At 38.7% G+C, this 23,007-nt stretch overlaps 1 protein-coding gene across 1 annotated transcript in view; it reads left to right on the top strand.

Annotated features, from left to right (window-relative positions):
- PLCXD3 (phosphatidylinositol specific phospholipase C X domain containing 3) overlaps positions 1 to 21,666 on the top strand; it is a 167,937-nt gene extending 146,271 nt beyond the window's left edge. The window contains exon 3 of the mRNA XM_041750240.1: positions 14,938 to 21,666. Coding sequence (XP_041606174.1) covers positions 14,938 to 15,091 — 154 coding nt within the window. The 3' untranslated portion in view covers positions 15,092 to 21,666. The remainder of the gene's footprint in view (positions 1 to 14,937) is intronic.
- Positions 21,667 to 23,007: the final 1,341 nt, after the last annotated feature.

The raw sequence follows: 23,007 nt of genomic DNA, 5'->3' as shown, positions 1-23,007 counted from the left end.
GGGACTTGATCCCAGGACCCCAGGGTCATGACCTGAGTCAAAGACAGACACTTAACCAGCAAACCACCCAGGTGCCTCTGTTTATAAATGTCTTAAGGATATTTTCAAACCTGATACCCTCTGTCACTTTTCTAAATGTGTCAAGGAAAAAATGTGCAAGGAATAGGGAGAATGTATTAACAAATTTTACATATATATATATATATATATATAGCACCTGTATAGTTTAGCAATATTTGTTTTGTGTCTCTAAGTTTCTAGGAACAAAGAATACTAAAGTGGACAATTTAAAAAGTGTCAGGTAACATGATTTCCTAAAGATGTAATGAACAGATAACACAATGGAAAACACTCTTCTTAGGCTAATTGACCTAAAACTCTGCACTCTTTGGTGCTATTAAAAGACTCTGAGGGATACGTGAGTGGCTCAGTCAGTTAAGCCTCCGACTCTTGATTTCGGCTGAGATCATGATCTGAGGGTCTTGAGCCCCTCCTAGGGCTTCCCACTCAGTGGGAGTCTGTTTGAGGATTCTCTCCCTCCCTCTTCCTCTACCCCTTCCTCCCCTTCCCCACTCTTGCATGAGTGCATTCTCTCTCTCTCAAATAAATAATTAAATCTTTTTTAAAAAGACTGACTTTGTAAGACCACTGTCAGGAGGAAACTATAGAATTAATAGCATAATGGATTATTCTCTTGTGGAATAGATGGCATATCCTCTTCCCCCTTGCGCCTGCAGCTGTTGCTGCTTAAGGAGAAAAGGCCAAAGAAATCACCCCTGATAATTATGCATGATTACATGGACCCACAGACTCATGAACACATTAGCACCTGGGATATTATGATGAAATTAAGTTCTGTGTTTGTTCATTCTACCTGTTAGCATTTTCTCTAAAGAATGTGAAATTTCTGGATTTGGCCTTTTAAAAAATTGAACATTTGATTTGGATGCTATAACCACATTTATCTTTGAAAGAATGTGTCAGGGACATGGAGTTGCACAAAGTACTATACACAAAAGGCTGTGATGATGTAATAAATACCCTCCTCCCAGCTTCTGCTGAGCAATTTGGATTGGAAAAAGCTTCCATTAGAGTGACCATGACAAACATTTTCTTTAGAAGTGGGTTTAGATTTTCTGAGCCTGATATATTATTCATAGCATAATGACATCCAGAGGAAAATTCTAACAGATGATTAAAGTAAGACTATGTGGTAGCTATTTCTAAGTAGTCTAATTTTGGTGGCCTTCCCACTTTGCTGAGGAAGTAGAGGTACCCATGTGAGTCTGCACTGTGCTTGGCACTAAGCATAAATTCAGTTTTCCTCAAGTGATCCCCTGCCACCCTCCCTCCAAAAAATACCTCAAACTAGTCTAAGACCCACTCTGTTTGTATTTGGAAATGGAAATAGTTTTAATTTCTCTATCTCATTAAGGTTTCCAAAGACCACTCTTGATTCCTACTTGGGTTGAAAGAAAAAGTCTTATCACAGAATTTCTTGCCATCTAAACTGAGGGTTTCCCAAGAAAGACACTCTGAGATGCTGAGATTTGTATGCAGAGATTTTGTTCTGGGAGCTCCCTTGGGATCCATGCCTAGAAAAGGGTGAAGAAAACAAGATTGGGCAGAGGGAGAAGCTAGGCTGTTCTCAACAAAGGCCTCAGCCAAGCCCACTGAAGCTCTGGAGCTGGGATGAACCTTCCGAATTGTCCCACTTTGAGGCAAGTGCCTCTATATAACCCCAGAGATGATTCAAGTTGTCCCCAGAGAGGGTCTGTCACCTTGAGTGAGGTGGCCTTCTTTGGCTGAGGGCAGTTCTTGGACAGAAACTCAACTGAGAGCTGACTGCCAACAACACTCGGAGCAGCTCGGAGAATGAGTGCCCTCAACCTGGAACGGGGAACCTGGGCACTCTTCACAGCGGTCACTATACATTTATATAGAGAGTAGCTTTTTCAGTCACTTGCTTTAAAATAACTTAAAACTAGGAAAAGTGAAAAAATTAAGGTAACTAACATTTATTCATTCACTGTGTACTGGGTACTCTAAGTATTAACACTAAAAATGAGGTCACAGTTAACATTTATGGAGTTCTTATCTCTCATGCATTATGTTAAATTTTATATGTGTGTTATTCCATTTACTCTTCACATTAATTCCCTCTTTTCATTCTGTTTCGTGAGGGAAGAAACTAAAACTAGAAAAGTTTAAGTGACTTGCCTAAAGGAACACAAGAGTAAGTGAGAGCTCAAGTTGTGAATTCAGAATCTGCTCCAGAGTCTTCACTCGTCACCTCTATGCTACAGCACCTATCCAAGTAGTGCTGTTTAATCTTATTCTTGCAAAAACACTATGAGGCCTATTACCCCCAATTTACAATGAGGAAACTTCACATTTGGGAGATTACATAACCTTTCTTGAGGTCACACTTTATTAGTATCTCTAATATGGCTCTGCCTGATTCTAAAGCTTTTCCTCTTTCTACTGCCCTGTATTGATTGTCGACAGTCCATTAAAACTCGATAAATACTCACTTAACTTATGAGTCCTCAGAGAGTAGTTTTTATTTAGCCTCATGAATTTATAAGAGTCCATGGAATGTTTCCATTGGAATTAGAGTGTATGTCAAAAAAGAGGCCAGCAGCTACTTTGTGAGGCCAAAAGAAGCTTCTTGGACATTTCCATTTGTTTCCATGGAAGGCTGTTCAGGGCAGTTATGCAATTTCTGTATGTAGCAGTTCAAGTAATTCCAGAATTAGTTCCATAATTAAGACAAGGACCATGTATCCATCCCTGTATCTGTCCCCAAAACTATCACATGATAAGTATCCAATAAGCATTTATTGATGGTAGGAGGGAATATATGAATGTGATGGAGACGAGCGGTTTCCAGGATTTTACCCTGAAGGACATTTTACATTTTCCCCCACAGAGCCCATCTCCTCTTAATAAGTGTATATTTGATAAGTAATAACTTATCTTCCCGCTGCTAAAATGAAATGCATACGGAATTCCACCAGAACTCCCAATAAGCAATAGGTCCTCAATACTAAAGCTGAATTGATGAAATGATCCTGCCAGCAGTAAAGAAAAGTGACATTTCAGGTAACTCGTGCAACCACAATTCATGGGTGACTAATTTCTGTCACTGCTTGTATTACAACCTCTGGTGTCCCTAGTCCAGGAACCCCCAAGTGGGCAATCATTGAGAGCCAAGGGATCAACCTGGAGATTCCTTGAGATGTTTGTTCCAAGCAAAACCAGAAATGTCAAATTTCGTTTCCGTGCAAGTTCAACTGCAGCTCTTTCTTAGCAAACGGAAATCTTTCCATAGAGCAGAAAGGCCGGGCAGGTGCCCGAATATAGAAACTGTATTGAATAAAGTAAATTGCTTCTGAACTTTGAATACCCCATTCCCCAAACACTGCCCTGAGTGAGGGGCCATTTGGTGTGGACGAACAAACTGAGGTGAGAACACTTGACCCCACATGGAAGTGTTCATCATCTTGAGACTCTACCCTTCAAAGAAAACCCATTGTGTGCCTCCTGGCAATCTAAATTGCAATAGATGGAAGGGTCTTTATGTTTAGAATTTGTGATGCTTTCTTGCTTGCTTCCTTAGAAAATTAGCAGACAGGAGAGTCCCTGCTTGGCTGGAGGCTGACCCGTTCACCTTCAGTGCTCCTGGCAGGGTTATGGCTTCTGCTGAAACATTGGCTGAGAGCAAATGATGAGCCTGCAGACACAATACATTTTATGAACTCTAAACACCATCCTTCTTGTCCTTTCTATGATCTTATTTTAATTGAAAATGGATTTTTAACGGTTTTCTTTCACGCCACAATAAAGAGGGCTGCTGTTGCCAGCATCAAAGGAAACCAATGGCGTCCTTTGCTTTGATTTGACTGTATTGCTTTTTGCTCAACAAATACAAAAATAAACTATACAACCTGCCTGGCACAGGAAGGAGATGAAATAGCTTTCGTGTACTCCTGGGGACTTGGACTGTGTCCCTTTGAAAACTTAAAGCACCAAGTAAGAGTGACAAGGAAGGTTGGTCAGTCTCCTGCACCATATGCCTGGTGTGACAGCAGCTCTTGTGTCCTTATCCTGTGGCTCCCAGAACATGTCTGCTTTCATGGCTGCACCAAGTCACATTAGAAACAATCCTGGACCTTACATTTGAATGGTAGTCTCATAGATATCATCACTTTGGGTGTGACTGTGTCTACCTCAGAGTGCTATTATTCCTAATTTTACAATTAGGGAAAATGGGGATGCAGAGGGTTTGCATGATTTATGCAAGATTATAAATAAAACACATTAGTATAGTCAGGACCAGAACTGACATTTTTCTTTTAACACCAATCCAGTTTGTTGGTTTTATTGTTATTTGTTTGTTCATTCATTCGTTTTTTAAGAAATCTCTTTCCCCTCCTAGATGGTATGGACCGGAGGAGCAAGGACAGTGTTGGTTTATGAGCACCAACTGTGTCCTCAGCACAAAGAATAATATGTAGCTCGTGAGAGATGCTCTATAAATATTTGTTGAACCAATGTCTTTATCCGGCTACAAGTGAAGTTTAAGTAGAGAATCTGGGAAAGTCAAGGAAAGAAAGATATCTTCCTTTTACTGCCACAGAGGGAAAAATTCAGACCAGTTATGTATGTAGTCGTGCCTTTAATTATTTTCTGTTTTACACCTAATAGTTGCAGTAATTTAGTTCTGCAAGTTTATAGTGCAGGACATAGGAAGATGTGGGAAGGCTTTAGTCTTCTATTTAGGAAAGCTCAGAACCTTTAAAATTTCTAGAGTTGTTTGTGAGGCCATTTGTTTTACAGATAATTCATACGACCTCATTCTTTCTCTGCTGCCTGAATTTAGGGGGAAAAGATTTTTTGAAAAATGAGTGATTTTCATCAGCTGTAAATCAGATATGCTGTTTCCTGAATAGAAACAGGTTTAGCAAAAAATGATAAGCCTTGTATTTTAGGAAATTATGATTTATGAGACAACCTGTCTGTCTACCTGAGATTATTTTGAAACCCCTCCCAGGGTTTAAACCTACAAAGGCAAAGGCCCTGCCTTTTATTACGATATGCTTTGGCAAATGAAATGCCAACCTTTTCAGCAAGGGCTTCTTTTTATTTTGTCTTTCGCTTCCTTACATTTTCAAGTGAAATTTCTAAGCTTTCAGAAATGACCAGACTGACAGGAAATCACATTTAAAAATATATCAGGCTTGATTTTAATTAGTTGGTCCTGGGTGACTCAGTTGCTCAGGGAAAGAAAGACCTGTGATTATAATTTTAAATTTTGCTGATCAACAAAAATTCTTTTTTTAGGAGCAGCTGGGTCTGGGACAGGGAGTAACAAGGCTCTGACATTTTCATTTGTAATCTTTATCCCCAAGGGCATCAGAGAGTTCTGTAAAAACTAATGAATTGAATTTGCGGATTCTATTTCATTCAATAAAAGAAACATGTCATTGTTTAAATTAAATACATTCAAATAAAATTCACTGCAAGATGCAAGTGTTTTATTATCATTCATTTGTAACTGCAAAACAACAACAACAACACAGCACAGTTTGAGAGGTAAGACAAGTAGCGTATATAAAATGCGTTTGTAGTAGAAGTATTATGTATATACACACACACTTGAATATGACTTTGACATGGATTCCTAATAAATGTAAATCTGATTAAATGATACATAATTATAATTAATAATTAAAACTAATATGAAATTGATAATAAAGAAATCTGATGAAGTTTAATTCTGGTAAATTTTATTCTTATAAAGATGATGGCCACTGCTATCATTATTATAACACAGACTCTCCTGACACTCTATGTATAATGCAGGAGAAGTCATTTTGCAAATTGAGTGGTCAAGTTAATTAAAAAAACAAAAACAAAAACAAAACAAGACACCACTTTTATTTAACAAAATAATAGTGAATTCACAAACTAAAATCTGTGGCTGTAGCCACAGTGAGAAAAACTGGGCAGTCCTTTCGCGGATTATGTTACTGCATACATCTCTCTTCTAAAAGTAATTCAGGGGCGCCTGGGTGGCTCAGTGGGTTGAGGTTGAGCCTCCAACTCTTGATGTTGGCTCAGGTCCTGATCTCATGGGTTGTGGGTGGAACCCCCAGACAGGCTCCTCACTCAGCGAGGGAGTGTGCTTTTCTCCTTCTTTCTCTCCGCCCCTCTGCTCTCTCCCTCTCTGTCTCATAAATAAGTAAATAATTTTAAAAAATTTTTAGGGACACCTGGGTGGCTCAGCAGTTGAGCATCTGCCTTTGACTTAGGGTGTGATCCCAGAGTCCCAGGATCAGTCCAGAATCAGGCTCCCTGCAGAGAGTCTGCTTCTCCCTCCACCTATGTCTCTGCCTCTCTCTGTGTCTCTCATGAATAAATAAATAAATTTTTAAAATAAAATCTGTTTATTTACCCAGTAAATATTTATTAGATACTTAGTCTATGCCAGGCACTATGCTAAGCACTGGGGATACAACAGTGGGAAAACAGTCCTTGTCTTCAAAGTGATTGCAGTCCAGCTGGGGAGACAGATATTGATCACATATGTAGGTATAATTACAATTCTGAGTAGTGTTTTTAAAGCAGTGACATTTAAACTATCACCTGAAAGATGGGTGAGCTGGCCAAGTGAAGGGGCATAAAAGATAAGACATTCTTGCTAAAAAAAAAAAGCAAACAACATTTACAAAGTTTCCTGAGCAAATAGGCTGGTCGAGGTGAGCAAGACTGAGGATGTGACTAGAATTCAGTAAGGGGACGGGGCAGCTGGGTGGCTCAGTCGGTGAAGTGGTGAAGCATCTGCCTTCAACTCGGGTCATGATCCCCTGGTCCTGGGATCAAGCCCTGCCTCGGGCAGTGGGGAGCCCGCTTCTCCTTCTACTCCCCACTAGTGCTCTCTCTCACTATCTCTGTGTGTCTCTTTCTCTCTCTCAAATAAATAAATAAAATCTTAAAAAAGAAAAAAATAAAAGAATTCAGTGAGGGGAAGAGTGACCAGAGATGAAACGAAATGGAATAGGAGAAGCCGTGGGTGAGACCTTTTTCAAGGCCCCAAAGGCCAGTTAAGGATTTTTCCTCTGTGCTAGGAGCACAGAGAAGTGATTGAAGCATCCAATGTAGGAGATGGATGTGAGTTAATAAGTCAAGGTGAGCATACTGAGGGTTACTGAACTCAGTGCTTTCAACTCCTAAGTCTTTTCCTTTCAATCTTTTCAAAACCAGTTCTCAAAGCCAGCAGCCAACACATCAGAAGACCTCTGGCTCCCATATCTTTCCCCTCCCGTTGTTCCTTAGAGGCAGCTTTTCTGATTCCTGCAGATGTGCCTGCTTCTCTCCTAAGAAGCCTGAATCTGTTTGAAGATACCTTTCCTCAGGAGAGCTCCACAGTCCAGGGAAGGGCTTTGAGGTTTCCTGTACCAAGTTTTGGTTTGGAACCTGCTTGTTCTTTTGCCACCTTCATTTAGCAACCCTGATGGGAGAAGCATATCAGATGTTTGCCACAACTGTGTGCCTAGAAACAAAACCCTTCCAAGAACATTTCCCTAAGAACATCATCACCAGTCTTGTCCTTCTAGTGCCAGGACATCCCTCCTCCTTTCTGTCTTTGATTGGATTTGTGAAAGTTGGAAAGACATCCTGTGGGCTCATTTTTACATCACAACCTAGTATGGCTTGATGCTGCTCTCAGAATTTCCTACTGCCTACCTTCTTGGAGACTCTGGAGAAGGGAGGAGGGCATAACACAGGCTGGCACTCGGCAGATATTCAATACAGTCCCACTGAGAGCTGGACACTCATCTGAGCCCTTTACACATGCTATTTTCACCCTTGTTATTGTGCCCATTTTCTAGATGGCAAAACCAAGGCTTAGAGTATTAACTAACTTGCTTATAATAAACACTGGTGCAGAAACTTGAGTAAAAACATCCTGGTTTCAGATTTGACACTAATGCTATTATTTTATTTAAATTTTTATTTATCTTGAAGCGATTCTCCTGGTTGTCAGGGTGGTCTTATGAATAAACAGTCTAAATCTACACTATAAATCCAGCATCTAATGAAAAAGAGAGATTAAGGGAAAGGGTGGCATTTATAAGACAACCTTGCAGTGTTTGTATAGTCACATCCCTCTGTACCAAAAGAGAGTATTCCATAAATAAATACTAAAATATTAATACACAGATTCAAAGGGAATTTAGTCATCTCTTCAGAATATATAACTTCGCTATGAAATATTTTCCTTCATAAAATTAGTGAATGTTATTCAAATTTCCATTAGCAACTTTTTGACTGTATGGTGGAAGTAATATGAAAGAAAGTAGGAATGAATAAATCAATGTTCTCAGATTGTTACAAGATCCTAACATTCGATCTGAGAATTTTCAAAGGGAGACAATGTGTTCTTTATATATATGTGACAAGAATACAAGTTTCAGTGTCATTAGATGGCAGACGTTGTATGAAATTCATATTAGATTCTTCTTTACATGGGAGAATCAAAGAACTCTTCTTTAATTGGACAAAATGAGTAACAAACCTTTAAGTGCATATAGAGTGAGATTCAGACTCCACAGGCTTTTATTTTATTTTATTTTATTTTATTTTATTTTATTTTATTTTATTAAGATTTTATTAAGATTTTATTCATTTATCCATGAGAGACACACAGAGAGAGAGAGAGAGAGAGGCAGAGACACAGGCAGAGGGAGAAGCAGGCCCTGTACGGGGTGGGGGGTGGGGGGGCACTCTATCCCAGGAACCTGGGATCAGGACCTGAGCCAAAGGCAGCCGCTCAACCACTGAGCCACCTAGGCGCTCTCCACAGGCTTTTAAAGGAAGCTCTTAACAATCTGGCCAAACACCTTCCTGTTCCTCTCTTGCAGATGTGCAATACAGGTGTCCCTCTACTGTCCCCACACCTCCATGGCCCCTACTCTCTGGTCAACTTGTCTTTCCTAATCATGTCATCTTTCATGCCCATATGCTTTTTTCTAAACCACTTCATTTAGTTCTGATTAACATTTAAAATGTGTGCATATTAATGTATACAAGTCAGTGGGTTTAGGGATAAGTATATACCCATGAAACCATCACCATCAAGGCCATAAACACATTCATTACCTCCCAAAGTTTGCTTCTGCCCCCTTTATTATTGTTATTACTTTTGCATGTGTGTGTGTAGCAAAGAATACTTAACATAGGATCTTCCCTCTTAGCAAATCTTAGTATACAATACCGGAGGAGGGCATTATGCCAGACAGAGAAATACAAAAATAAGCCAGACAGAGAAAGACAAATAATGGATGATCTCATTTATATATGGAAATGAAAATGGTTAAAATCCTAGAAGCAGAGGATAAAATAGTGGTTGGCAGGAGCTGGGGAGAAAGGAAGAATGGGAAAAGTGATGATTAAATGGTATAAAATATCAGTTATGCAGAATAAGTAAATTCTGGGGATCTACTAGACAGCCCCTATGCTTTCATGTATGTACTATTCCCTTTTCTTCAAATGCCTTCCTTCTTTGTCTAATGAGTCATGACCAAGTTCAAGATGTCATGTTTTGTGATATAGTCCTTAAATATATCACAAACTCCTCCTTTATTTCTCCAAAGTGACATAAATTATCTCATCCAACATACTCCCACAGAATCCTATGCCCATGACCATTCTACCATATTGTATTGTCACAGTTGTGTCACACCCATTTTGCTTGTTAGACTTTGTGACATCTGAGACCGAGATTTTTAGTTCAACATTTAAATTCAACAAATATGTTGTTTTCCTTTTGGGTTTCAGGAATTCTGGTAAGCACAGAGGATATATTGGTGACTGTGATATGATTTTTGTTCTTGGAAAAATGTGTAGGCACGACAGAAATAGGAATGGAAATGGATCAATTCAATGCTGTTTGCAATGCACAGTCACAGAATTACACTTAAGAAGTATAATAAAGCATAAGGAAAAGAAACAGTTCTTTTCCTTACATGGGAGGGATCAAGATCATGGCTGAGCCAAATCTTAGAGGGCAAGTAAAAATTAGTCAGACCAAGAAAGGTACTCAAAAAGGAATGGTATTTCATAGAAAAGGAAGGCCTGAAAAAGTACTGGGCGTGAAACTACAGGGTATGGTTAGGGGAAAATACAAGCCTCTAAGTATTGCTGGAGAACAAATTAGCATGTAGGAAGTAGTAACAAATGAGGCCGGAGAGGGGTATATGTGGTAGATGGTGTGAGGGAGGTATGGACAGATTCATCGATACCGCTAAAGAACTAGGTGTATCTTGTGGGTAAGAGAAGTCTTTGTGGTTGTTTTTGTAAAGGAATAATGCACGCAGATGAAAAAGAGATTGCCTGACTATAGTGTAGAAAAAGTACAAAAAAGGAGTGCATGGACAAGGCTATGGCAACATTTCTCCAAGAGAGATGAAGAAGGTTTGAACTCCAGGGTGGCTCTAGGGAGCCACAGTTAAACACCATCCTCCACAGGTGTGCAATACATCTTTGTTGAATGAATGAATAAATGAATGAATACTTTTTTAAAAACTAAAGCTTAACTAGTTTATACCATGAAAATTGTTACATTGAGGCAATATTTTATCATCACCAGAGTAATTCACTCTATCAATTCAATTCAGTCTATCCAACACCAAATGTAATAAAAACTTGGCAATTAGCTATTACCTTGCATTGTCAAATCAATATGGCCCCCAAAGTGGCAAAACTTGGTTCCTGGGAGAGTGAATAAAAAATTTACTTTTTCTGTGTATAAAACATAGACATATAAACAGTGTATCAGCAGAAACAGTCTACCTGTGGTATATCATGGAACAGGAGGAAAGTAGAAAAAAATATTTTTAAAGGCTCCATAGGGGGGCAATAAAGAAAATGGGTTAAGAAATGTACTCTAAATAATTATTATAACTTCAGTAGCATCAGCTTGTTTTAATCCAGGATATTTGTTCAACATAATTCTACTTAAGACCATCTGAGTATTTGAAATTAAACCTGGCAGTATTGCTTGCTTCCTTTGTCTTTGGTATCATACTGACTTTAGGAAAGTATATCTGGACAGAAAAATAAAAATATTCTCATGACTCAGATAAATGGCATGTTAAATGTAAAACTCAATTTTCTTTTTTTTTAAACATTTCATTTATTTATTCATGAGAGACAGAGAGAGAGAGAGAGAGGCAGAGACACAGGCAGAGGGAGAGAAGCAGGGTCCATGCAGGGAGCCTGATGTGGGACTCGATCCCACGTCTCCAGGATCATGCCCTGGGCCAAAGGCAGACACTCAAACACTGAGCCACCCAGGGATCCCAGTAAAACCTAATTTTCACCTGAGTCCCACAAACTATTCCAAAAGGATGTCTCATTGATCCTCAGTCTATTTTATAGGGAACCAGAGCAGAGCACCCTTATGTTCTCCTAACATCTCCTTTTGGGGATGATAATTAGTTACTCTAAATTCAGGCTCAGGATTTTTCATCTTAGAGTAGCCAAAGGCATCAGAGGAGGCGTTTCTATGATGGTTATGGTTCTAAGATGGGAACTGGTTGCCCTGGAAACTTCTGTAACCCTAGTACCTCAAGGTGTCTGGTGAACCAACCACTTGGTTAAGGTCAATACAGAGTCAACACTGGCCTCAGGGTGTTCCTATCCATGCCACCTCCCACCTCCCACCCTTTCTTCCCAGGAAATGCCCCATTCTGATACTTTTTTCCACAGTGTCTCCCTTTTCCAAAATGCCAAGGTGATACTGCATTCACAACAGAGAGATATCATCTGCTGTAGCAAGTCCAGAAGAAAAAGTAAGGGAATTTGAACTGAGTGACGGCACACACATTGCCACAGCATCTGTCTTTCTAATAAACTTGAACACACTTGTGTGTGTGCTAAGGGATCTAGATTTTTTCATTGTAAGGTAGAATTATCTTCCAAAATGGTTACTGTGAAGACCAGATCTCCAGCTGCCAGTCTATTCTCTGAGGGCACTGGCCATTTAGACCCATGTTAACCTCTTTTAGAAGCAGTTGGATCCTCCTCTTTTGCCTTTGGGAAAGTCAAAGACAAAGGCTTTGTCTAATGGGAAAATGTATGTGCTGAAAAACATTGGATAAGAATTTTTAAGATATGACCCACCAGATTACTGTAGTCCAAGTCAGAGAAGCCAGTTTTGCCTGGATGGGTTGAGCTTGTTTAGACTAGATATGCTTTCTGAGATCTGGAGAAATGCACATGCATTACATTCCACACTTTGGCTTCACAAACCAAAAGAGGCTTGGCTTCCTTTTTGTGCTATTTTTCATGAAAATTACATGCTCCTGACTTACCTTCTACTTCTATGCCTAGTTCTTTTTTTTCTTTTCTTGAATCGAGTTTTCCATTCAGCCCTTAGATGCTGCTGAGCTTCACATTTTCTCTTCTTCTTCTATAAAATCAGATATTCTTATCCACTCTCACAGTTCTAACTATGCTAGATGATGGCTCTTGACAGCTCTGTCCTGAATACCAGATCTGTACTCACCTACCAACTGAGATCTCAATTTGTGTGTCCCAAAGTCACCTCAAAATCAACATCCAATTCCAAATTTAGCATGTCCACTTGAAAGTCTTCCCTCCTGCTTTTCCAAGATTAGTGAATGACCCACCAGAATACTGCTAGCAATCTCGGCATCTATTCATGGCCTCTTTCCTTCTCTTCATGTCCATCCGACCCGCACTAACCAAACATCACTTTATTGCCTCAGTTCCTTTCAAATATATCTATTGCTACTGGTGCAGCTTAAGCTCCCTCATCTCTGGTCTGGATTATTTGACAGCTCCGTGATTGTTATTCCTGCCCTTACTCCAGTTCTGTCTCATTCATTCACCCACACTGAAGGCAAGCCACTCTCTCCAAACCACAAATCTAAGTATATGATTTCCCTAGTTAGCAGCTGACAGTTGTTCTACATTTTGAAAGCCCTCTTTCATCTGGTTCCTTCTTATCTTGCCAACTGAAGACTTCCTTAAATCTTATAATGTAACTATTCTGAGATTCCTACCCACCACATCATTCTCTCTTCCCTTTCTCCCCTCTCTCCTTCCCTCTCCCTCTCAATCAAGAATTCAAAGTCAACATCAATTTCCTCACACTTTTCTTTGTTGTCACACTGTCTGCTCTCAGGACTGCTTGTTTATCCATTTCCCATGTAAACTTCCCTTCCAGACACTTGGAGTCATAGTAGGTGTCACTTCAATGTGCTTCAGAGGATAAGGCACAGCATTATTAACATCACCTGTGTCTGTCGGTCCCCATGCCCTACTCCTATGCACACATCATACAGTCAATAAGTGAAGAAATGGCATTTCCTATGCATGAAATGCACTCCATCATCCTCCATCCCCCATTCACACTTTGACCTGGCCAGTCCTCTTGATCTTCAGCATTTGGGGAGCAGGCTTCTGAGAAGTTTTCCCTGACTACTCAGGTTCTAAACTAGGTGACTCTCCTTTATGTTTTCATGGTAATGAGTCATCTTTTTATTTTTAAGATTTATTTACTTATCTCAGAGAGTGAGAGAGCGCAATGGGAGGGGCAGAGAGAGAGAGAGAGAGAGAGAAGGAGACAGAATCTCAAGAAGGGGCTGCCTACTTAGTGCAGAGCCCAATACCAGGCTCGATCTCAGAACCCCAAGATCATGACCTGAGTCATGAAACCAAGAGTCTGGACACCTAACTGACTGAGCCACCAGGCACCCCTGTCATGAGTCATCTTTTATGATGAAAGTCAGTAGGCACTACACTTTGCTGAAAGATCTTCCAAAGCCTCCTTGTATCACTCAGAATAACCCTCAAAGCCCTTAAAATGGCCTACAGTGCCCTACAGGATCTGCCCTCTTATTTTCATCTTTTACTACTCTCCCTTTTCATTTTCCAAGTAGGCATGCTACCCCTTTAAGGCCATGGTGCTGACTGAAATACTTCCCTAGATATTAACACAACTAACTCCCTTGTCTCCTTTAACTTTTGCACAAATGTCCCCTTATCTAAGAGGCCTATCAACCCATCCTATTTTATTTTATTTATTTTTTTAAAGATTTTAATTTATTTATTCATGAGAGACACAGAGAGAGAGAAAGAGGCAAAGACACAGGCAGAGGGAGAAGCAGGCTCCATGCAGGGAGCCCGACATGGGACTCGATCCTGGGTCTTCAGGATCAGGCCCTGGGCTGAAGGCAATGCTAAACCTCTGAGCCACCCGGGCTGCCCAACCCATCCTATTTTAAGTGGTAATCTATACCACCCCTCTCTACCTGTAAACTCCAAATCCATTTTTTGTCCCCATTTTTATAGCACTTATTCCCTCCTATGAAATTATATAATTTATTTATGATTATTATTATTTGTCCCTCTTTGTCCTGATTGTGTCATTTTAAAAGTTTTTCTTTATCCACCTGCCCACCACCAAATCATGCATTCTTTGGATGCAGGAGTTTTTGCTGTTGTATCTATTTACAGTATCTAGCATATTTCTTGAAAATAGCCAGCTCATAATAAATGTTTGTTAAGTGCATGTATTCAGTTCTGACCTCACCACCCCCATTAGCTTTGCAGGGTTTGCAATCACACCATGACAAACTGGAATATGAGTACAAGTATGTCATTTACTTAGTGGAAAAGCTGCACTCTCAGCTTTCAAAACTCACACGTCTAAGATTGCCAAAGATGAAAAGTCCAGTATGGACCACTATGGTGAATATTTCTCCTGCAGAGTCCCTTCAGAGGTCTATAACTGAGGCATTTATTTTAATATGTTAGAAAACTAAAGGAAAGCCTGGCTATTGTAAGCTTGAAAAATAGTATCCTGCCTTCTGTGATTTCTCTTTTTCTTTCCTTTCTCAGAGCACTTCCTGCCATGATGCAGTGGGTCCGCACACAGAAGCCAGGAGAGAGTGGCATCAATATTGTCACTGCCGATTTTGTAGAACTTGGTGATTTCATCAGCACTGTCATAAAGCTCAACTATGTCTTTGATGAAGGAGAAGCCAACACTTGATAGTACCATTTGGAGTATCCATGAGTAAGATTGAGAAGACTCATTGTATTAGACATATTATCTATAAACACTCTAATCTTCCTATTCCACTGGTCTCTGAGGGGATTAGGCTGATAGTGGGTGGGAAAAGGGGGAAACCATTTCTTCAGTGACTATTATCGTACTCTGCATTACTATAAATATTTCATTTCCCATTTGATGAGCAAAATCTGCTTCTAGTGTTAGAGATAAAAAAAAAGACCAGTGAATTTTGTTTTTCAGAATTAGTCTTTGTAACGTATTAACTCATGAGTGTTTACTTGATTGCATTTCTGATTTCAGCGTAGGGCTCCTACAATGATTCCTCTAAGTGAACCTTTCCATTCCCTCTCTCGCGCGCTCTTTTTAATCAGATGCTGTATGGGACTCAAAATAATTGAATGCCCAACGTAATGTGTATTACACTGTTGTACTGAAATTTGTTTTTGTGAGACTTGGTATAATATAATATTCTGTAGCCATCTGCAATTGGTCAATCATTGCTAACTTTTGGTCATAGAAAATATGCATCAAGTCAGTTTCCCTGCATCAGTAATATTGGAAGACATAATCAGTAATTTTTGTGTTATATGAAAATAACAGCGTTTCACAGTATTTCTATTTAAGGCAGCTATAAATATAGTGTAAAAACTTTTTTGGAAGAACTATTTGTGCCAACTCTGTAGTGAAAAATAGGAGAGGGGGAAAGAGATGGATGCCATTTTAATTCAGGAATGTCTTAAATAATATTGCCCTGCAAATGCTCAGTAAATGAAAAATTATGACAAATGTGTCAAAATCAGGAAACTCTGAAAAGAACTCTTAGAAAATCTCTCCTAACAATTCTCTTGATTAAAAAAGAAAAGGTAGGAAAAAAAGAAGACAGAAGTCAAAGATTGTGCAAGCTTTCCTATGAAATTGGGATCTCCAAACATGTAATTCTAAATCCCAGGTTTTGCAGAACATATTTTGAGAGGCTTTGACTCAAATTCTTACTTAAAGTTGAGGAAAAAGGAAGGATGGCAGAAAGAACTAGAGCAGTTTTTGAAACTATACCCATAATGTCTCAAAGATGCATGAAATGTCTTTCATGAGATTTCTAAATACATATGATCTGGGCAGATGCACTGAAAATTCACAATGACCCATCACTTCTGGGTTCTATCCTACCCCAGAATCAAGACTATGGCAGAGGCAAAAGTTTTATGGAACCTTTCTGTATTCCAACATTTGATATTCCTGGTCTACAGGAAAATAAAAATGGTAACATGACTGCCTCGATTCCTCTTTGGTGTCCTTGTAATATTTGACAGCTCTAAGATAACTTTAAAAGAGCACAATAGCCTTCACCTATGTGCCTCACAAGAATATTGTGAGGCACTTCTACAAATCTCTAAATTGCTGAAATTCTTGTGATTATGAATTATTTTACGTTTGTGTTTAGAAATATTTGCCTCTCAATAGTTTCTTGGGAAAATGCAGTCCATGCAAAGTAGGGCCACAGGGGGAAAAAAAAAAAAAAGCATGCCCTCGGTTTCTAATTAATTTAAACATAGGGCATGTGATTTAATCTCCTAGATCTAGGTCAGGAGGTTGATCCCACGATTACGTCAAGATTATGAAGAATCAAGAGCTGGTTATAAGATTATAAATATTCATTGTCAGAAAATAGTATTTATTAGCAGTTGCAGGGAAGCAAGAGAAATTGTTTATACTGAAGAGAATGCTTATGCAGCGTGTATAGGTCTGCTTGGTAGACCTATAGCAGGCACATACACACAACAGTTCCACATTACAGTTGTGTGTCTTATGTCTCGCTACACACAGTACGCCAACATCCACCCACTCCCGCCAGCAGACAGATACAGACGTGCACGGACACACACAGACCTGGCCAGACACACAGTTCTTTTCAAGTGAAAACATTGTTAATATTAAATAATTTAATTTTGAGACTGAAGCCCTTAACAAGGGATGAAATAAAAGAGCAGAAGTAAGACCTTTGAAAGTAGAGTAGCCAATCATAAGTAAGCCCTTAACAAGGGATGAAATAAAAGAGCAGAAGTAAGACCTTTGAAAGTAGCCAATCATATTCAAATATTTTTGTAAAATATTCTAGCTTGGGACTTAATTATTTTACAAATATGGTTTTCTGTCCACCTTTCCTCCTCTTGTGGTTTATTATCTTTTTATCTCTTTTACCTGTTATTCATGTGCAATTGAATATGAATCCTTTTTAAAAGACTATGGATTATTGAAATTTTCATCCTGTAAATTTGCTTTGTGAGCAGATTTTCTCTCTGATGATTCATTATTCATCCCTCAGGAGGATCTTTAGCCAAGCACACTTGCAATGACACAAGGATTTGACTTATAAATATGACAGAAAACAAATCTTTCAACATATTAATGAAGAATGAATAAAATATAGAGGTAACTATGTTGTATTTTCTTGCACTTAGATGCTTTCTTGTAATGTTTGCTTAGAATTAGCTTTGTCACATTTGTCATTTAGGTGCTGGGAAAAAACAAACATGCTGAAGCTTTAGACTAATCGTGCAGTTTTTTAACTGGAGAAAGCTTTTTATTGCTATTAATGATATGCACACAGAAACCTTGTTTGACGGAAGGTATTTTCAAGTCAATGTTATGGTTTCCATGTGGACATATAGTCCCTATGTAGCAGGCACCAAGAATAAATGGACTTGCCTTAATTTCTAAAGGAGGGAACAGATAGAAGTGAACCAGGGGTCCTCCAGCTAGAGGGAGATCACCGGGACGGAGTCCTTGGAAAGGGGAATGGAGAGAAGGCATCTTTGGTTGTCTTCTGTCCATTGGCCCTGCCCTGGAGCACACTTAGGGAGCAGACTGTGGGCCTTAAATAAACAGTGTGGGTGAGGACTAGTATTATGCAATCAGAGCTTACCCTCAGCCTATGCTCCTTTGTCTTAGCAGGGCATTGTCTTTCCAGAGAGCTAGGAGCACAAGGGCTACAAATAGGCCCAAGATAGTAGGAGATACATCTTGGTGCACTTTTTTGTTTTAGATTGGTTTCTTTCTTCTTTTTTTTTTCTTTTTCTTAAGACTTCATGCCACAAGTCCTGCAAGGCAAAAAAACAGAAACAAAATCCAACTTTTAGTCAATCTGCTGCAGGAAATCAAAGGCGTGGGTGGGATGAGGGAAAATATGCAAGAAATATCATTTATTTGGTTTGCTTTCCTGTCTATAATTTTGAAGGACCAAAATAATGAACACTCCTGCCATTATCATCCATGTCTCCCTTATTACTACACAATCATATGAGTGCAGAGAATGAGTGCATCCATGTCTCCCTTATTACTACACAATCATATGAGTGCAGAGAATGAGGAGGCATCTTTGAAAAGCCTTAGGATATGCTATATGACCTCAATATTCACTTTCAGCCATACTGGGAAAACTCACTTTTCATGGAGCGCCACCTAACAGTGAATGTACTAGAGCATGAAGTGTTTGGCATGTATGCACCTGTATGTATACACACTTGCAAACACACACAGGATGCACATGTCACACACACACACACATTATTCAAGTTAAAACTGCACTCTCCAATCACTCAACTTGATTCTATTGCCATTTTAATTCTTAAAATCAACATTTCCTACATTAATGGGCACAAACATAATTCAAATATTTAAGAGGGGAAAAAATCTCTAGAAAATCAGTGAAAAATAAGACCTTCATAAATAAGAAATGCCTAGCAGTAATAGTCTAAATACATTGCAAATACACTTCAAGGCTGGAGAACTGAAGATAGTCTTGAATATAAATTACAACAGACACTCATCTTTACTAAAAGCTGTTTTAAGTTCTTTGAGGTCCTGACATGTTTTAGCCAGGGTTACCTGTTCAGGACTGGAAAGTTGGAAGTCTCAGGAAATGCATGTTCTCATGAGTCTCCAGTTCTAGAGTTTTACAGATCCAGTGACACAGTCTCCTAACTTTTGGCCACTCATCCAAATGAGAGTTCCATAAAGAGAGTGCTCGAGTTTTGAGTTGCTAACAGAAAACAAAGCACAGTGTCCTTCAGGATATGCTAAGCAAGGTTTTTAAAGGTATTTTTATTTTACAGCACTTTAGTCTTTTCAACTAGATTTCAGTGACACAATGGTGTAAATGCTATATTTGCCATAACTTCTTGGTAGCTCCTGTGTTACATACAGTTTTAAATAATGCTCTAAATTGTTTGTTTTCCCAATGACATCAATAAAATGTTCTGTAGAATTTGTAAAATGTATTGATTGAATCTGTTGAAAATTGTGCAGTTTTTATTTCATTTGTGATACTATTTCATAGGTATTAGTTCTAAATGTATATTTGTATGAGTCAAAAGTATGTGCTTGTATGTGGTTTATGTGTTAATATATTGTATCTTATCAAAAATCAAACTTATCCTAAAGAAAAAGGGCACATTATGACCAGCCTTAAATCATTGCCATTTTTTGTTGTTGTAATCTGGGATTAAAATTTCAAGAGAAATAATGTTTTTGTTTAAAATGGCCTTTTTAAAAAAAAAAAATCACATGAGGAATGTGCTTTAGAAATTACCTGAGTTCCCTCAAGCAAATAGTTAAGCTTGTGGAGCACCTGAAGCTTCTCAAAAGTGTCCAATGTCAATCATTTATTAACTTAATTATCATGCAGAAAAATTAGATTCACATTTGTTTCCGTCAGCAACAGAACCAGTGCACTTCAAAAGCTGTTCTTCCAAACACGGAACCATTCTGCATGTAAGCATAAGTTTTCCATAAAAAATCGTTTCTTCAAAACCATTGCTTTTTAAAGATTGGATCTTCTCAGTTAAGATGAACTCCCTGGACTCTGTGAGAGTTGCTAAAGACCCATCAAATTGGATGGTTCCAACATGGTTCCCTTCTCAAAACACAGGCATGCAACATCCTTTTACACTTTTGCTATCTGCCTACGTGTAGTCTAGCAATAGAAAACGCGTGACTAATTCAAGGATCTGCATGAGTTGTCATGCTCAAAGCAAAAACTTTGTCATCTTCCTTGAGCCTAGGATCTGGGTGTGGAATATTAATCAATCCTCTTATTACTTCTTCTTTCTCCATCCTCAATTATTTCTTTTCCATATTTAGGCTTGTCAGTTAAAACACAGGACACCCAGTAAAATTCTAATTTCAGATAAATAATATTTTTTAGTATAAGAATTTTCAAAACATTTCATGAGACATACTAAAAACTTACTCATTGTTTATCTTAAGTTCAAATTTAATTGGATGTGTCCTGTATTTTGCTTTAATCTGGCAGCCCTATCTGTCTTGCCTTTCTCTTTTTCAGATGAGCTATATATATATATAATGGATGGTGAGACCTCCTTCTAAACCCCTATGCTAAGATATCTCATGGAAATCTATAGTCCTAATACCCCTCGTGAAGGAAAGTGTTTGGTCCATCCCAAGTTCCATGAATGCTTTACAAAGGACCAACTCAAATATAGATGGCATAATCAAGCAAGTGCCTCTATAAGATTAATGCCACCACATTGAAAATTTTCCTTTACCATTCTAGAGTCTCCCCATTAATCCCATAAATGACATTCCCCAGTAACTGGGATGCCCCAAAACACACTCCATGTTAAAAATGCCCCTAGAAAGTGGTAGTACTTTCCAACTCAACTTAAAATTCAATTTCTTTTTCACTCAGAGAGGTAACAATCTAATCCATTACTCCCCTCTTTAACACCCTACCGCAAATTATTTTTATCAGTTTAGAACTGATCATCTATGGAATTATAGAACATTGATACAGAAAAAAAAAAACCCTCTTGATTGCTGAAAAAAGAAAGGAAAAAAAGAGTCTGGGATATAGGCACAACTTTGTCAGTACTTTCTCAGGAAACTTGGTTGCTCAACGAATAGAACATGGACCCTGACAATCAACCAGTACCTGACAGGGAGATTTGGCAAAGCAGATTATAACAACCAGCATTTTTTTTTTTTAGAGGAATTGAAAACTCAAGACATCCCAGGGTAAGAACAAAGATATCTAGGGCCGGTTTCTAGAACAGTTTGCAGAGAATAGAATTATGTTGGAATTCCTAAAATAGAGTTTTCAAAGACTGTTGTATCCAACAGTGAATCCTTGATGTGGTCTGAATGTGGATAGAGTTTTGGAACATTTTTGGTACCTACCTCCTTTCTTGAAATTCCTATAAGTGACAATAAAATCCAAATTCCTTATTACAACGTTTCCATCTCATGGTCCCTGCTTACACATATTCTTATTTGATTTGCTTAATTTCTAAAGGATGGAAGTTTGCAAAGCTGGTGACATTTCCTTCATTAGACACCAGAAATTCACCAGAGGGAGACAGATCTGTGCCTTCTCTTTTTAGGATCTGGTCATTGATAATTTAATGTGGTGTAAAGAAAATACATACCTACCACTGTTCTGTTTAGCAAATGTGAATTTTTTGGATAAGATTATTGTTCTTAATGTAAAAAAAGTTTCTTTGTATCCAGTGAAATGCTAATAAAGTCCTGGTACCAGTTATCTTTATTATTTTTATCTCATATTCATTAATGCTTTATTATAAGTCCAAAAGTAGATCTCTTACATGGAACATGATTCAGAGCATGAGAAAATATAATTCTTTTTTAAAAATATGAATCATGATATAAGGATTTCCTCTGTGAAAAGATATATTCTCCACTAATAAAGGCAATGCCACGAGTACTTCCATTACATCAAAGTTAGGTATCTCCAAAGTCTGATGCTCTGAGCTTCTGATATTACCACAAAGAAGACCAATATCAATACAGAAATATTACATTAATTTAGTGTTATTGTTATAAAATGCCATCCTGGGGCTAAAAGCTTAGGGTAAAGGAAATCTACTTTTTGCTGAGCCCTTCACTATGTCCAATGCATGAAACACTATTTCTTTTTTTTTTAAATAAATTAATTTTTATTGATGTTCAATTTACCAACATACAGAATAACACCCAGTGCTCATCCTGTCAAGTGTCCCCCTCAGTGACCGTCACCCATTCACCCCCACCCCCCGCCCTCCTCCCCTTCCACCACCCCTAGTTCGTTTCCCAGAGTTAGGAGTCTTTATGTTCTGTCTCCCTTCCTGATATTTCCCACACATTTCTTCTCCCTTCCTTCCTTCCTTTATATTCCCTTTCACTATTATTTATATTCCCCAAATGAATGAGAACATACATTGTTTGTCCTCCGATTGACTTCCTGCACTCAGCATAAGACACTCCAGTTCCATCCAGGTTGAAGCAAATGGTGGGTATTTGTCATGTCTAATGGCTGAGTAATATTCCATTGCATACATAAACCACCTCTTCTTTATCCATTCATCTTTCGATGGACACCGAGGCTCCTTCCACAGTTTGGCTATCGTGGACATTGCTGCTAGAAACATCGGGGTGCAGGTGTCCCGGCGTTTCATTGCATCTGTATCTTTGGGGTAAATTCCCAACAGTGCAATTGCTGGGTCGTAGGGCAGGTCTATTTTTAACTCTTTGAGGAACCTCCACACAGTTTTCCAGAGTGGCTGCTCCAGGTCACATTCCCACCAACAGTGTAAGAGGGTTCCCTTTTCTCCGCATCCTCTCGAACATTTGTGGTTTCCTACCTTGTTAATTTTCCCCATTCTCACTGGTGTGAGGTGGTATCTCATTGTGGTTTTGATTTGTATTTCCCTGATGGCAAGTGATGCGGAGCATTTTCTCATGTGCGTGTTGGCCATGTCTATGTCTTCCTCTGTGAGATTTCTCTTCATGTCTTTTGCCCATTTCATGATTGGATTGTTTGTTTCTTTGCTGTTGAGTTTAATAAGTTCTTTATAGATTTTGGAAACTAGCCCTTTATCTGA

Source organism: Vulpes lagopus, chromosome 3, assembly GCF_018345385.1.
Source record: "Vulpes lagopus strain Blue_001 chromosome 3, ASM1834538v1, whole genome shotgun sequence".
Lineage (NCBI taxonomy): Eukaryota > Metazoa > Chordata > Mammalia > Carnivora > Canidae > Vulpes > Vulpes lagopus.
This window is presented reverse-complemented; position numbering and strand designations above follow the sequence as displayed.